Source organism: Choristoneura fumiferana, chromosome 10 (assembly GCF_025370935.1).
Source record: "Choristoneura fumiferana chromosome 10, NRCan_CFum_1, whole genome shotgun sequence".
Classification (NCBI taxonomy): Eukaryota; Metazoa; Arthropoda; class Insecta; order Lepidoptera; family Tortricidae; genus Choristoneura; species Choristoneura fumiferana.
Window position 1 is genome coordinate 18,784,668 of NC_133481.1, and position 15,545 is coordinate 18,800,212.

At 42.0% G+C, this 15,545-nt stretch overlaps 1 protein-coding gene across 5 annotated transcripts in view; it reads left to right on the forward strand.

Moving 5' to 3' along the window:
• Positions 1-15,545, forward strand: part of Msp300 (Muscle-specific protein 300 kDa) — a 111,290-nt gene that overhangs the window by 47,059 nt on the left and 48,686 nt on the right. For 3 of the 5 annotated variants that reach the window (XM_074093781.1, XM_074093783.1, XM_074093785.1), the window contains exons 5-13: positions 3,747-3,910; positions 4,862-5,138; positions 5,437-6,617; positions 6,956-7,162; positions 7,755-7,988; positions 8,894-9,070; positions 10,016-10,259; positions 11,396-11,575; positions 14,761-15,135. In XM_074093781.1, coding sequence (XP_073949882.1) covers positions 3,747-3,910; positions 4,862-5,138; positions 5,437-6,617; positions 6,956-7,162; positions 7,755-7,988; positions 8,894-9,070; positions 10,016-10,259; positions 11,396-11,575; positions 14,761-15,135 — 3,039 coding nt within the window. Of the gene's footprint in view, positions 1-3,746; positions 3,911-4,861; positions 5,139-5,436; positions 6,618-6,955; positions 7,163-7,754; positions 7,989-8,893; positions 9,071-10,015; positions 10,260-11,395; positions 11,576-12,177; positions 12,205-14,760; positions 15,136-15,545 lie in introns of all 5 variants that reach the window. The other 2 variants (XM_074093780.1, XM_074093784.1) reach the window with 1 other exon arrangement.

Genomic DNA, 15,545 nt, shown 5'->3' on the forward strand with positions numbered 1-15,545 from the left:
GCGTTGCCAACCTAGAGACCTAAGATGGGATACCTCTAGTGCCAGTAATTTCACCGGCTCTTACTCTCCACGCCGAAACACAACAGTGCAAGCACTGCTGCTTCACGGCAGGATTAGCGAGCAAGATGGTGGTAGCAATCCGGGCGGACCTTGCACAAGGTCCTACCACCTGCAAAACTTACTTTACTTATGTTAATCTGAAAATAATTAAGAGCGTTTATACCTACTGAGCTGGCAAAGTTGCATTTTTGTTAGTTTTTCTCGATTATTCCATAAAAATTGAATGAATATTAATAATTTTGTCTGATAGATAGAACACATTGCATGCAATGCATTCGAGGCACACGTCATAAATTCAGATCCATCGGATGGTAGTGACCCAAGACCAGCAGTGCACATGCCTGCCCCACCCATTGAATAGTTTTGAACTTTGACTTAAATCGAGTTTAGCTCGACATGTTTCGGGCTAATTCGGGGTTTTCGTGCTGCTTCGCGCGAGAGAGCGGTGGCGCGTAGTGCGCGTGTTGCGGCAGCCGCCGAGTCGCGTTGCTCCCAGGAAGAAGGGCTACGAATTAGCACGAAACATGTCGAGCTAAATTCGATTTAAGATGTGCGTTATTCGGTACTAATATAATTTAATATGAGTGAGCCTCACGGTAGTTTCATGTCCAAAAAAGTCTTTATGTTATGTAATGTTTGTAAATTTTGTTTGTTTAGGTACTTATTTTGTACATAGAGTTTTTTTTTAAAGATGAAAAAAAGATAACTTATTTTTACATAAAAAATTCGCATCGTAATCGGTCCATCTGTTTAAGAGTTACGATGCCAGACAGACAATGGCGTCAAACTTATAACACCCCTCTTTTTGCGTCAGGGGTTAAAAAGTGGTCTCGTCGATCTCGCTCGAACTTGCGTGTATTACATCGCTCTTTCTCTTGCTTTGTTACATTACATAGGTATTTATTACATTTCCTAAATATATCGAGGCAACACAATTACGTTGGCTTTATGTAATGTCATTTGATCTAATTTATTTTGGCTCAATACATGTCATGTGCAACTATCGGAACTGAAATTCAATGCTTGACGGCTGTCATATCTAGGTTAAAGCAATTGAAATCTTAAATCTTAAAACACAAGGCTTAAATTTGAATACGTTGGATATGAAACGTCACAGAGTACTTACAAGAGGAGATGGCAACGCTTTCCTCATTGCCAGCGATATGAAAATCAATTATTAAATTCATCATCTCCAATTTATCTTGTCCGACTGACGGGCACAGGCCTCTTCTCGGAATGAGAGGATTTGGAGTGCAGCAGAACTTCATACACACCATTGTATGGCTTTGTAGGTGCATGCACGTTACCTCACGATTACTTCAAGAAAAGCTTGTGGTAAACTTAAAATGTAATTTCGCGCATAAATTCCGAAAACTAGAGAGGTGCGTTTGTTTAAGAGGTCACAGGTATCTTACCATTAAGCTTCCACTATACAATGTAATAGGATACAATACAATACAATACAATACAAAGACTCTTTATTGTACACCAGACATAGTAAGCGATACAGAAAACAGATACACAGAGAAAAAAAAATTACAAGGTGAGCAATAGGCGGCACTTAGTTAGTTGTCTTTGTATCAAATTTATTTAAATTTTCGAGGTTCCGTAGTCGAAACAACAAAAACGAAACCCTTATAGTTTCGTCCTGTCCGTCCGTCCGTCTGTATGCTACAGGCATTTTACTCAAAAAATACCTACAACACGTTATATCGATAAAATGTGGAGTGTACTTTGATCGCTACTAACTTTGGGTGTTAAATAGCAAAAATAAATCGTTTTAGGAAAATGGGAGGGGGCATCCCGTACATTATTCCCGTATATTGTTGTGTACCTCGCTCCCACAATTATAATACCAATTTTTAACAGTATTCTTAATCTATGTGAAAGACATGTTAAAGGCAACTCCGCTAATGCTTTGTATGATACGTAGAACCTTGCAGTAGTTTGCTGGCCTTGCTTTAGCTGAGAACATAGGGAGCACTGTTTGCGATCACCCTGTGAATAAGGTAGTCATATCTTGCATTATTTCGTTCTTTAAATTATTTTATATAAAGCCAGTACCTAACGTTTGACAGAAATCGAAAATTTATACTTACTGAAATCTTAGGTTAAAAAGGTATCAGTGGCGGGACGTCGTAATGAGGGCTATCGCGTATGAATTCGCCACTAGAGGCGCTAGTGTAGCGTGAGGTCTCCGAAATGTCAAATCTCATAGTTTTTGGATGAGCTACGCGGGTTTATTTATAATTAGAATAATTTTGTGAATATTTTGCAATATCTGAAATTAATTATGGCAAATATGCGTTCAGGGGCAATGAATGTCTGACATGTCTGTGTTTTGAGACAGTTTTGTCTTTCGGAAACCTTTGTCCTCCCTTTTTTCCGAACAAAACGGGGACTATGCAACACTGTGGCATGCTCGATATTTTTATGGTACGGTTTTAAGGTGTATTAAATATGATTTTAATCTAACCTTTGTTTTCACGCCCGTAATAACAGACTTTGAAAGCCATACTTAAAAACCTCACGCAACAGTGCGCCATCTAGTGAGACAAAAAACGATAGCCCTCATTGACGTGACTTCAGGGATGATAATATGGTTAGGTTTGTGTTGGTGCTCCACGCTTTTCTCCTTCTCCGGGTTGCTTAACGAAGATGTTTACTTCACGCTACTCAAGGATAGAAGGGTGGGTAGGTACCATCAGCCAAATATGTGGTCTACCACCCTAAAGTTGATAATCGTTTGCATGTCACAAAACAAGAATGCCAATAGACGTGTCTGTTAACTTGAAAGTTCGACTTTAGCGACATATTCATTTGATAGGAATTTGTTTAGAAATTGATAGACCACTTATTTGGCTGATGGTACCCACAGAGCCAAATTTAGGGGAGGTATATACCTATTTAACAGGAGTTTGAAAAAAAAAATTCGATGGGTCACCAACTTTTTATGTTATATTTTATTTTTCGTCTTACGTTTCTCGTCTCTTAAGGATCTTATCCTTTTATGTCTCAAAAGTTCAAAACCTCTAAATCCGGCCCTGTGGTACCTAAGGTACCTATTATTGAAACGGTGGCAGAGTCTATATGTACTTCAGTTTGTAGGAAACGTCATGATTTGACACCTAAAACCCGTGTTCTCGTTAGCCTGCCCTGTTACATTCAAAAACGTTTTCTTTTAGGTTTACAGAATCCTAAAGAAGAGCCATGTAAAGGAGCTGTTTTTTTTAAACGAATAAGCTTTTCCATTGCACTGGCCGGGAAATGAGTCCGCATCAGCAGATCCAGCCGGTTGTGCTTTGCCAATGAGGGTTTTATGGCAAGCGAAATATGTTACAGTCGTGCCTGCGTTTGGCACACTTAGGGGCTGTTTCACCATCCATTGATTAGTGTTAACTGGCGGTTAGGTGTGATGCTGTCTCTATTTGTTTTGTTCGAATAGACGGAGACGGCATCACATTTAACCGTCGGTTGACGCTAGTCAATGGATGGTGAAACAGGCCTTTAGTTATCGTAACGTGACGCAAATGTTAGTTATCAAACGAACCTCACGATACTAGCACCAGCTCCTGTCACAGCAACAATCATTACATCAACATCCCTGCTAACTTCTCTAAATAACTCGGACACTTGCAAAACAAAAAACGTTTTACACTTCTTTGACTCTCGCCTCTTGTCCCCAGATTGAAGAGAACAGCCGGGCTCTAGAGTACCTGGGAGGGTCGCGCTGCGCGTCCGTGATGTCGCAGGAGTCGGGCGCGGCGACGCCCACGCACCGCGCCGAGGAGCGCTGGAAGCAAGGCGCTAAGAAGACGCTGCTGCAGTGGGTCGCCAACGCACTGCCCAAGTGAGTAGATCAGGTGGCTCCAGAGTATCTAGTATTAGACGCAGTAAAGTGACTCTTACGCACCGCACGGAGGAGCGCTGGAAGCAGGGCGCCAAGAAAACGCTGCCGCAGTGGGTCGCAAACGCACTGCCCAAATGAGTAGTTCAGGTGGCTCCAAAGTATCTAGTATTAGAAGCAATAAGGCGACTCTTACGCATCGTGCCGAAAAACGGTGGAAGCGGGGTGCCAAGAAGAGGCTGCTGCAGTGGGTCGCCAACGCACTGCCTAAGTGAGAAGACGAAGTGACTTTATTTTTAGTATCTAGTAGTAGATAGAAGTAGTGAGGTGACGCCCAAGCACCGCACCGAGGAGCGCTGGAAGCAGGGCGCCAAGAAAACGCTGCTGCAGTGGGTCGTCAACGCACTGCCCAAGTGAGTAGAAGTCAAAGTCAAAGTCTTTGTTCAGTTTAGGCTGTAACAAGCACTTATGAATTGCAAAAAACAAAACTACCATTGATTCAGAAGAAACCTCTGTCCAGAAAAACCCGGCAAGAATACAAAAAAAACAGATTCACAAAGTTTTTTAATGATACACACAAGTATTCGCTATTTGAAGTAAGGCATCCTATACAGCTTAGGGATCGCTAATGCGGATCGAAATTGTTTCCTAACATTTCTTTTTGTCCATGACGTAAGTAATTATGAATTGTATGATACTCCTTAGATATTGATATCTTCTTGACAATAATAGATTTGAACTTTGTGTTTCTTTGATCGGTAATGTTTAATTAAAAACGTCTGCGACGACTTTTTGGTTTGAGCCAGCCTGTAAGGTGGAACTTTATTTAAGCTTCCCCGTGTTCCAGTAGTCTTCGGCTCATATGCTCGAGATTGAAATTATTTTAGTCTTGGAGAAACCTTACGACACCTTGTAATTTTAAAAACCGATCCAATACATCAACGTCTTTTCCAGGGACTCAAACATCCAAGTCTCCGACTTCGGTCCGTCATGGCGTGACGGCGTAGCCTTCCTCGCCATCATCGATGCCATCAAAGCCAACCTGATCAATCTGGCTGAGATGAAGCGGAAGACCAACAGACAGCGCTTGGAGCACGCCTTCGACGTCGCGGAGAGCGAGCTGGGCATCGCACGCCTGCTGGATGCCGAGGATGTGGATGTAGAGAAGCCGGATGAAAGATCCATTATGACATACGTGGCACAGTTTTTGCACAAATATCCTGAACCTAAGGTAAGAGACAGCTCCGTCTGATGTAATTATATTCCTTACCTCCTTCTATTATAAAAAGTTACCTGGAAAAGATCGCTCTGAAGCGATATATGTATTATCTCTAATATATAACATTCTCGTGCCACAATGTTTGTGACCAAACTCCTCCGAAATGGCTTGACCGATTTTATGATTTTTTTTGTGTATATTCGGTAGGTTTGAGAATAGGACGTAAACGTAACCATTTTTCATACTTCTACGCGGACGGAGTCGCGGGCAACAGCTAGTAAATGAATAAATGATAATGTTTGTTCAACAGACAACAGGACCGGATGCTGTAGCGGCAGTACAAGAGGAGTACGAATCTCTTAGAATGTGGTTGACGGAACGCGTCACCATCATTCAAAGGCACTACGACACGCGAACTCTCTCGCGAAACTACGAAGACTACGTTCGCGCCGAAAACGACAGGCTCGCCCGCGAACCTGTCTACCAGAAACTCGAAAAACTCATGTATACTCAGAGCCTTGTGGCCATAGCGCCCAAGTCCTGGCGCGAGCTCGTCTCTCTCTGGACGGAGCTCGAGAGGCTGCACAGGAGGTGGCTCTGGCTCTTGGACTCAGACTTACCCGGAGACTTCAGTATGGTAGGAGAATGGCTGGCCAGGGCCGAGTACCTTCTATACTTCGACGAAATACCTACCAACCTAGATGAAAGAACGGCAGCCATAATCAGCGAGAAACTCGAAGAGCACAGCTCGTTTTTCGCCAGCCTTCCGGAAGTCATCGACAGGTTTGAAGCAGCTCTGAGGTCTCCGGACGCCGCGCGCATCCCTGGTGAACGACTCCAAGAAATGAAAGAGCGATTGGAAACAGTGAGTCGAAGAGCCCCACAGAGAAAGGCGAGGTTAAAGTATTTAGAGCACAAATGCTGCATAGTAGCTTTCACAGAACTGACCAAGGCCAAGCTGGCCACGTGGACCGGCAAGTACGGCCGCATTGATCACGTTCGTGCCTTATTAGATGATTACGATAATTTTGTGACCAAGAATAAGATTTTCCAAGAGTTTGACAGAGCGTACGTAGATATTAAAGAAGTAGCAGAGGAGTACAAGAGAGTGTGTCAAGTAGATAGGACTGAAGCTAGAGAGATTGATGCGTTTTTGAGAGAGGTATCGGAGTCGTGGAGGAGAGTCGCTTCGGAGGTGAGGTGTGCCCGGAGCGTGCTCGAAGAGGTGATAGCTCATTGGGAGAGGTGGAACACCTTGGCTGATGACTTCACTGCTTGGCTGGACAAGGCGCAGCACATGCTTCGCGTGTCAGAGGATGAAAGGCTGGAGTTCTTCCAAGACCTGACCGTGTGGAAGGAGAGACACCAGCTCTTGGGCGACGCCGCCGGCTTCCTGGCTGCGACGTCGTCTGAAGAGATAGCGTCCGAAGTCAAGCGCAAATACATTGAGATCACTGAAAGATGGGAACGAGTTTGGGAAGAAGCTGAAAGGTGATTATTATTTTCTTTACTTATTGATTATATTAACATCTGCACGGGGGTTATAATGTAATTATTATGCGTGAGTGTGCTTCGCGTCTCGTGAAAGCTCTTTTAAGAGAAGGCACTTCCCAAGAATTATATCGTGAAAGAATATGCTATTGCCTAGGAAAAATGCTCAGGCTCAGCATGTGTGGTCCATCTTTCTTTCGCATTTATAATAATAATAAAAAATGATTTATTTCAGACCACGTATAGGATAGGGATACTTATTGCCCATAGCATTATTTATTAGTAACAAAATAATCTTAATAATATTGTATTTTGCCTAATCGTCCCTGTTGATGCAGATACGTCCGCGGCGGCGACGCGCTCCGGCACCGGCGCGAGCTGGCGTCGGGCGCGGCGGCGCTGGACGCGTGGCTGCGCGGCGCAGACGCACTGCTTGCGCGGGCGCCGCGCGCCGCCACCGCAGACATACAGGCCTACATCGACCAGCTGCTGCAGCTCAATTCAGAGATCGAACATCACGAGGAACTGTTCAAGACTATCAGCAGGTTTGACTTTTTGTATGCAACGATATCGGTATAATTTTGAAATATTTCAAACTCAAACTCAAACACAACATTTATTGACAAGAAAAACACACTACATCACAACAAAAACACAGTAAAAACATAAATAGGAGAAGAGAGGAAAATAAGAGACATTGTGCTGTAGTGTGATGCTCTATTTGGCTTTGTTTCTAAGGGATAGTGGGGACTGGTGAATAATTTGAGTACCCTATGGTACTTTTTTGTATAAAAAAAAAACAATACTTAATAGTGAAATTCATAATAAACATTGAGGCTCGGTCGAGAACTAACGTACAAGTAACACTACTAGTAAAATATTTTTAGGAATGTAATAGTGTTTATAAAAAATTTCATACCTACTAGGCACTAAAAAGAATTTAGATTTAAAAAACTAATTTAATGACATGCAAAACTGCCTGACTGGCTTCATCCTCTCAAAGACAAAACCTTGATTTAAGACTAGAACTGATATAAATGTCCGACGATATTTATTCCACAGCTAAATTAAATGCACTCCCCACCCCCGCGCTCTCTTTTCATCGAACATTCCAACTCACCGCCCAAACCCTTCCAGAACGTTCCAGAACGCGATCGCAGAGCTACCCCGCGACGAGGTGGAATCCAACATGGCCACCCTCAAGCAACAGAAGGAAGCGCTGGTGCGCGTGCGCGCCACCGTGCCCGTCAAGCTGCACCAGTACCGCCAGCTGCTCGTGCAGCACGAGTCTCTGGAGGGGGGGCAGCGGGAGATCGGCCAGTGGCTGGATAAGGCTGATGAGGCGCTGAGGACCACTGTGGAGACTAGACGGTGAGAGAGATCCTAAGGCGAAAACCTAGCTAATAGTATAGGGTGAAATAATGAGGGCTATCGCGAATGAATTCGCCGCTAGAGGCGCTAGTGTAGCGTGAGGTCTCCGAAATGTCAAATCTCATAGTTTTTGGGTGAGCTACGCGGGTTTATTATAATTAGAATAATTTTGTGAATATTTTGCATTACCTGAAATTAATTATGGCAATTATGCGTCACGGGGCAATGAATGTCTGTGTTTTGAGACAGTTTTGTCTTTCGGAAACTTTTGTCCTCCCTTTTTTTCCGAACAAAACGGGACTAAGCAACACTGTGGTTGCTGGATATTTTTATGGTACGGTTTTAAAGTGTATTAAATATGATTTTAATCTAAACTTTGTTTTAACGCCCGTAATAACAGACTCTGAAAGCCACACTTAAAAACCTCACGCAACAGTGCGCCATCTAGTGAGACAAAAAACGATAGCCCTCATTGTGTGATGGCGGAACTAGTGGGGTAGCCGGGGTGACACACTTTCCCGGCCCGGATAATACCAATATGGAAATACCGACCCTGTATTTTGTGTACACGCCCATAGAAACTGACATGAGCTTCTATGGGCGTGGGCTAATACGGGGTCGGTATTCATGTCGGTATTATCCTACCTTGAACACAAAAAAGTTTGCGGAACACTGACCTAGTGGTTTGACATATTTTTTATAAACGGGAGATCGTGGATTCGAACCCTGTCTTATGATTTCGGGACGGATCGAATGTGATACATTAACATTTTTGGCTACATTATCGCATTAGGCGTGTGTTCTATATGTTTCTATGCATATTCCTTATTATATTATTGGTGTGAATTGTCCAGTGACATTTGTTAGTTGACAATACATTTTTTTTTAACAAAACCTTGTTCCAGCGAGGTGATAACGGAGCGCTACGAGTCGCACCGGTCGTTCTTCTCGCGCACGACCTACTACCGCTCCATGCTCGAGAGCAAGAACAAGGTGTTCCAGAACATAGTCAAGGCCGCCGACGCAGACCGCAGCGCCGACGTCACGGAACAAGTGCGGCTCATGCGGGACCTTAACGACAGGTCAGCCAGCTAGATACCCTACTAGTAATCATATTATCCAGCCTATATACTGTACTGCTGGGCATAGTTTCCTCTCAGATCAAGAGGGCTATTGCCATAGTTCCCACGCGGATAGTGCACGTGGTTTCGAATGCACCAATGTTAATTTAATATGCCTCCTCTATCGCCTTGATTCTGAGAGGTCGTGGGTTCGAACCCCGCTCGCACCAAAATTTTTTTTAAAACATGTGCGGAATTACATTTGAAATTTACCCTTCTTTATTTCTTGAAGGAAAACAGTTGGGAACCCAGCACAAACCTACTAGTAATACTAACTACTAAATAAATAAACAAGGTACTGTAGAGGTTGCCTGGACGAGATCGCTCCGAAGCGAAAAGGCCGCCTATTGCTTACCTTCGAAAATCTTTATATGCCTGTTTTCTGTACTGCTTACGTTGTGTTGGTGTTTAATATTTAAAGAGTCATTGCATTGTACAGTCACGAGCGTTAATTTGGGACCCACTTGAGATCGAATCTGTCATTTTGTGTGACAATTCAAAGGATTTTTTCACGAAATGGGTCCCAACTTAACGCTCGTGACCGTATTGTATTGTATTGTACTGTATAAAAAATAAATGCTAAAGTTTATGAGTAGATGTGTGTTTGTGGGTGTATGTTTGTTGTTCTTTCACACTGAAATAGTGCGACGGATTCGAATACATTTGGTATGTAGATACTTTGGATATATTGCCACGGAGTACGGATATAATCTCGAAATTGCAACCACTGGGTTTAGACTAATTAGATTTGGCACGGTGTGCATTACAACGTTAATGATATCCACGATGTCTTTTTTGGGAATGCCCATGGGGCTTAGTAAATCCCGGAATTACAATTCAACTGGTTTTAAATGGTTGAATCATTGTGCAGCAAGTAAACACGAGTAAGAACATAATTTCGTGCAGGTTCGCCCATATATCCTCGGAAGCGACCCGCCGCGAGAGTGAACTGCAGCGGCTAGTCCGCGCCTGGGAAGACTTCGAGAGCAAGAAGCGAGCCGTCGAGGAGTGGGCGTCGAGGGCCGAAGCTCTGCTGGCCGACACGAGGGTCGACTCCAAGCAGGCTGTGGACTTCCACAAGCGGTTCTTCCAAGGAGCTGATGAAAGGGCTGTGGCTGAGCTAGTGAGGTCCGGAAGGGAACTTATTGAGGTATGGATTTTAGCAGTGGGCTACGAATAAAATAGTAAGTCAGGAAGCGTAACTCAGTACAAATTCCACACAAAAAGTGGCCATACCTTAAATCAAAACGATATGATTCAAATACGAATAATTTTCGAGGTTGCAAATAGACGTGTGCTTGTTGATTGGTTAAAATTCAAAAACAAAGCAGGGATTGGTTCGCGCGCGTGGTGCAATGTCAGATAATGCGAAGAACACGGTTTTTTAGCCCCACCTACTAGGACACGGAAGGCCATTTTTCTAACACAGTTACAATTCCTGACTTAGGCAGTGCAGTGGGTGATGTGGGCTGAAATAATGTTAATTTGGCGGTCTACTCTAAAACCTAGTACACGTGGTGATTTTCTAGTTAATAAATTTAAATTAATTTTAAGATTGAATGACAATCTTATCATAAGCATGAACGGAACGCCTAAAAATGTGATTCTTGTATGTACAATTTTAGTGAGCGAGTCGTCTCAATTTTAATAAATAGTGATGTGAATGAGCTTGTATGAGCAGGGAGCGATTATTGATAGCGACCGTGAGAACGCCATTTGATTAAGATTTTTTTGTTCACATAAAAGTAAATCTATAATTTCAACCAAGAAGTTTATTTGCGCGATAGAATTTCGCCGGAGAACTAGACCGACATAGCTCAAAGAATATGCAAGCTTATGTAAGTAGCGGGCGGGCCACATCGCTCCTAGGACAAATAACCGGGAAAGTCCTCAAGTGGCGACCACGAATCGGAAGACGAAGCGTTGGCAGGCCTCCTACCAGGTGGACTGACGACATCGTGACCGTGAGAGTTGCGGAAAACCGGTGGACGCAAGTGGCAAGTTGTCGTCCATTGTGGCGTTCTGAGGGGAGGCCTTCGTTCAGCAGTGGACGTCCCCCACTCCCGGCTGATCATGATGAAAAGTAGACCGAGTAAATCGCTCACGAGAACGCGGCTGTAATAAAATGAAATTAAATTAAAACAATTATTTGGGACATTAGGTATCCAAGTTACAATTAATAAGCACACAGAACTAATATTGTTACTAAAAGAATAAATGCTCATTGGATCTCACACGAATGGTCATCCAATGAGTGAGAAGTGTAATACCAATGTTATCTTACAGCTGGTCAGCGAGGCGGAGCGGCCGCAAGTGGTGGGCACAGTGGAGGCACTCCAACGGCGCTGGCGCGAGCTGCTTGCGCGCGCGCCGCCGCACCTGATGCGGCTCGAGTTCCGCTTGGACGAGGCTGTGTTCGCGCACTGCATCAAAGACATCGAAAAGGAGATCGTGTATGAGGAACAGGTGAGGGATGTGTGATCTGGTACAGTCACCAGCATTAATATCTGCCACAGCGGAGCATGCAAAAATATCTGACACGTCCTTCCGGCCCTAGAAATAGAGTCTTATCAGATATTTATGCCCGCTTGTTGTGTCAGATATTGGTGCTGGTGATTGTACACGACTAAAGTTTTCTTTTTGAACGAAAAAGATTTACGGATGCGTTGGTCGGGATTAGAATCTACATCTCGTCTCTCCAACAACCTCCCGAAAATCTTAATCGCATACCTACGCCAATAGTGGTGAGTGTTGCCATCTATCGCAACTGTCGATCAATCGGCACGAGTAACTAAATAATGAACTAGATAGATGTTTTAAAAAGGAAGAGCCTGCTAAAAAGGCACTGCGTAAGAGATTAAAATATGTAATGACAATACAGGTACAGTCAACAAAAACTGCAGTTAGCGAAAAAAGCTTGTGTTCATTTTTTTTTAACACAAACTTATTTATAATGTATTTAAAACAACGATTCAGGACCTCGTCCCTCCAGCGGTACCTGGACGACCAACCGGTCTATTAATCTATATCTACATTCATAATATTTTTTACAAAAACGTTATTCACAGGTGGCGTCGTCTTTAGATGATCCCGAGGTGGGCAAAATTATAAAACGGGTTATTGTGGGTTATGGTGTGAAGTGTTTTGTCAAAAAAACGGGATTTACTCTGCGTTTTTCTTCATTTTCGTTTTCTATGTGTTTCTTTACAATTTAATACGGTCTTTAAACTTCAAAAAGGGATGGAGAAATATATAAATAAAAGCTTGTAATAGCTTTTATTCATGGTAATATCACAATGCAAAACACACCAACCAACTCAAAATTTTATTAAACTGCAAAAGTTCAAAAAACCAAGACTACAAATACAAACATCACCCCACAAAAAACAGCATTACATCAACATAAACCACGTTACAACATTTTTTTTTACAGTAATTGAACATGTGTTTAACAGTTATCTAATAAAAATGTTATATTGGGCATGTTTGAATCGTGTCTAAGTTTTTGCGGCAAGCCAATAGGTATATTCAACTACAAAGATATCCATACGGCCAAGGCATATTGTTCTTTTTTCTTTTATTTCTATTTTGTGTAGTTAAGGTATATTTTTATGTTGTAAATTACTAGATTTGTGTATTGTGAAAAAATTGTTTTAGTTGTCGAGTTCATTGTTGATGTATACTTTTAACTCTTCTAAATGGTTCCAACGGAAGACCAGCGTCGGCCGCAAGGTTGACATCATGCTGAGTTGGGAGCATTTCGTGTCAAAATTTGTCTTTATTTCCTTTTTTCTTTTTCTTTAATTTGTAAAATGTCACGAATAAATATTTATCTTTCTTTCTTTCAAAGTTACAAAATTATGTATTTAATTAAGTCAATAGAGTCGTGTATACATATTTTTGTAACTTTGGGCGTATCGATCTCTTTGTGGTTGACTGTACGAGGTGGCACATAATATCATGCCGAAAATCTAGTCTTTTTTTCTCGTTTACACGTCAACTATGGAACACAACTGCTTAAGTTTTGTATCTATCGTCTGTTTCTGTTACTATTGTGTCTCGTCCTGTGTTTTATGCCCGCTCTACATATTGGACCAACGTACCTTGATTTTAGAGACGCTCGATATTTCGGCTCATATATATTCGGCATGCGCCATGATCACGAGACGACTGGAGAATTTGCGGGTATGCTGATATAAATGTCAGTCAGAAAAATAAAGCGGATGTAATATCGAGCTTCTCTAAAGTCAAGGTACGCGGAATAAAACCTGAATTTAAATCATAAAAGAAGTCGGTTAATTAGTAAGACCGCGATAGTCTAAAAAATTGTGCAACTTGCATGAGACGCAGTTATGTAGAGTGAGATAAATGATTCTTATTGATCGTGTAATCGCTTTCCCGAGGTTGGCCGAGGTTAGCCGATGTTGGGCCAACATGTCGAGCGTGCATTATTCTGACGGTTATGGGCCCACTGCACAGGGATTCCGGATTTGTTTGTGGATTTTCTACCGGTACACTTTAAATGATGTACAGTCAAAGTAGTGCTAAAGGATTTAGCTACTTTTGAGCTCGAGCATTAAATATATTGTTGTCTCCTTCTACTAGCACTGATGTAAATGAAATGCTGAAGGTAAATGTTTGAAACTGTCACAATTTAAAGTGTACATGCGTTTTAATTTGTAATACATCTTGTTTTATTTTTTACATGCTTCTTTTCATACAACTGGTCAACCAACTACCTTTTTTGTTGTGATTCTGAGAATAATTATTTTAATTCTAAATAAAAAAAACATGTACTTTCTTCTTCAGGAAAACCTTGCACAATCAATTACTGTACTTTTTATAGACTGTCTGAACACAATGCCACATAAAGTTCGTATGGTAATAGTGAGCTATGACGTCACTTATTTGCCAACTCAGTTGACTAACTGTTTATTTGTTTCAAAGCGAAGAACAATGTAATTTCACTGCTGATTGAAAATTAATCTGGGTTTCAATGCTGTTTCACCAATTTTGTTAACTTCCTGTTATCATAGCATAGATCAGGGATGGGGAAACTGCGGCCCGCGGGCCATCTCCGGCCCGCGAAGGCTTGAAATCCTGTCCGCGACCATCAAACAAAAATCAAGAAAAGATTTAGTATTGTTACAAAATTTCATTCTCATTGGCAATGGCCATAGTGTTTCAGAAAATATATATCAATATTTGTATTTCAGCAAATAACAATGCCAAAAATGCAACAACTTGGCCTGCCATATATTTCGTTAGTACTTATATAGTGGCACGCGAAGGAAAAAGTTTCCCCAACCCTGGCATAGATGATAGATATATTATGCCGTCTAATTTTATAACAAAAATGGGGGAGGCCTATGTCCAATAGTGGACGTCCTACCCCTTTCCGGCCGGCTCGATACAATCGTGCAACTATCCTGAGCGCGCGTGAATCATATTTTCACGAACAACAATTAATTGTCATTTTAGAAGAAAATTCGGAAAACAGTGTCTCGGCCGGAAAGGGCTACGGCTGATGATGATGAAATAGAAATGGCATCACAGATATCAGGAGCTTAATTGATTGGTGAAACAGCTTAATCGCTAAATTCGTCGTTATTTTTAAAACAATAGATATTTTAAAACTAAATCTTATCCAGGCATACAACCAAAGCGACGACGCCGACGGCATCCTCATCAGAAACGAAGAGTACTTCCGCAACCAAGGCAAGGTCATGCAAGTCGAGCATTGCCTCCAAAACCTGAAGAAGATAGCCACCAGCTACACCCAGCAGACCGAGGACACGTCACTTGAAGAAGCTTTGAGGAAATGCGAGCAGCAGTGGGAAAGCACCGTCCATAGAGTAGAACACTTCAGGCAGCAGCTGCAAAGGATCCCAGCTAAATGGGATGCCTACAGAGAGAAGTTCCGTGAGATGGAACGCTGGATGGACCATGTTGATAAAACTATGGACAGCATTGTCAGAGAGGTGGACTCTGCTGAGGCATTTGAAAGAGAGAAGACTATATTCCAGGTAAGTGGGTATGCTTAAATAAAATTGTGGTAGGTTACCGTGTGCAAGGTCTACCGCTATCCTATTCGGAAAGACTAAACAGAGAGAGTCTATGAAACAACTCGCATATGAGGAATTCTAGTGGGTTGCGGATGCTTGTTTGCCACCGTATGTCATCATAAAACGGTTTCATATTCATCATGTCCATTTGCAACAATTTCTCATTCTTTCTCATTCTTGAAACTATATGTATAACTTGTCAGTAAACGATGATGATGATAGTTACTTTGTTGATTTTAAAATGTTGTATCTTAAAGATTATATGATTTATTTCAAAATCTTTGTACACGCTGCTCATTTTAAATAGTTGAAGGAACTGATGGTAATTATTGACTTTGAAATATTAATGAATAAATTATTTTAGTTATGTT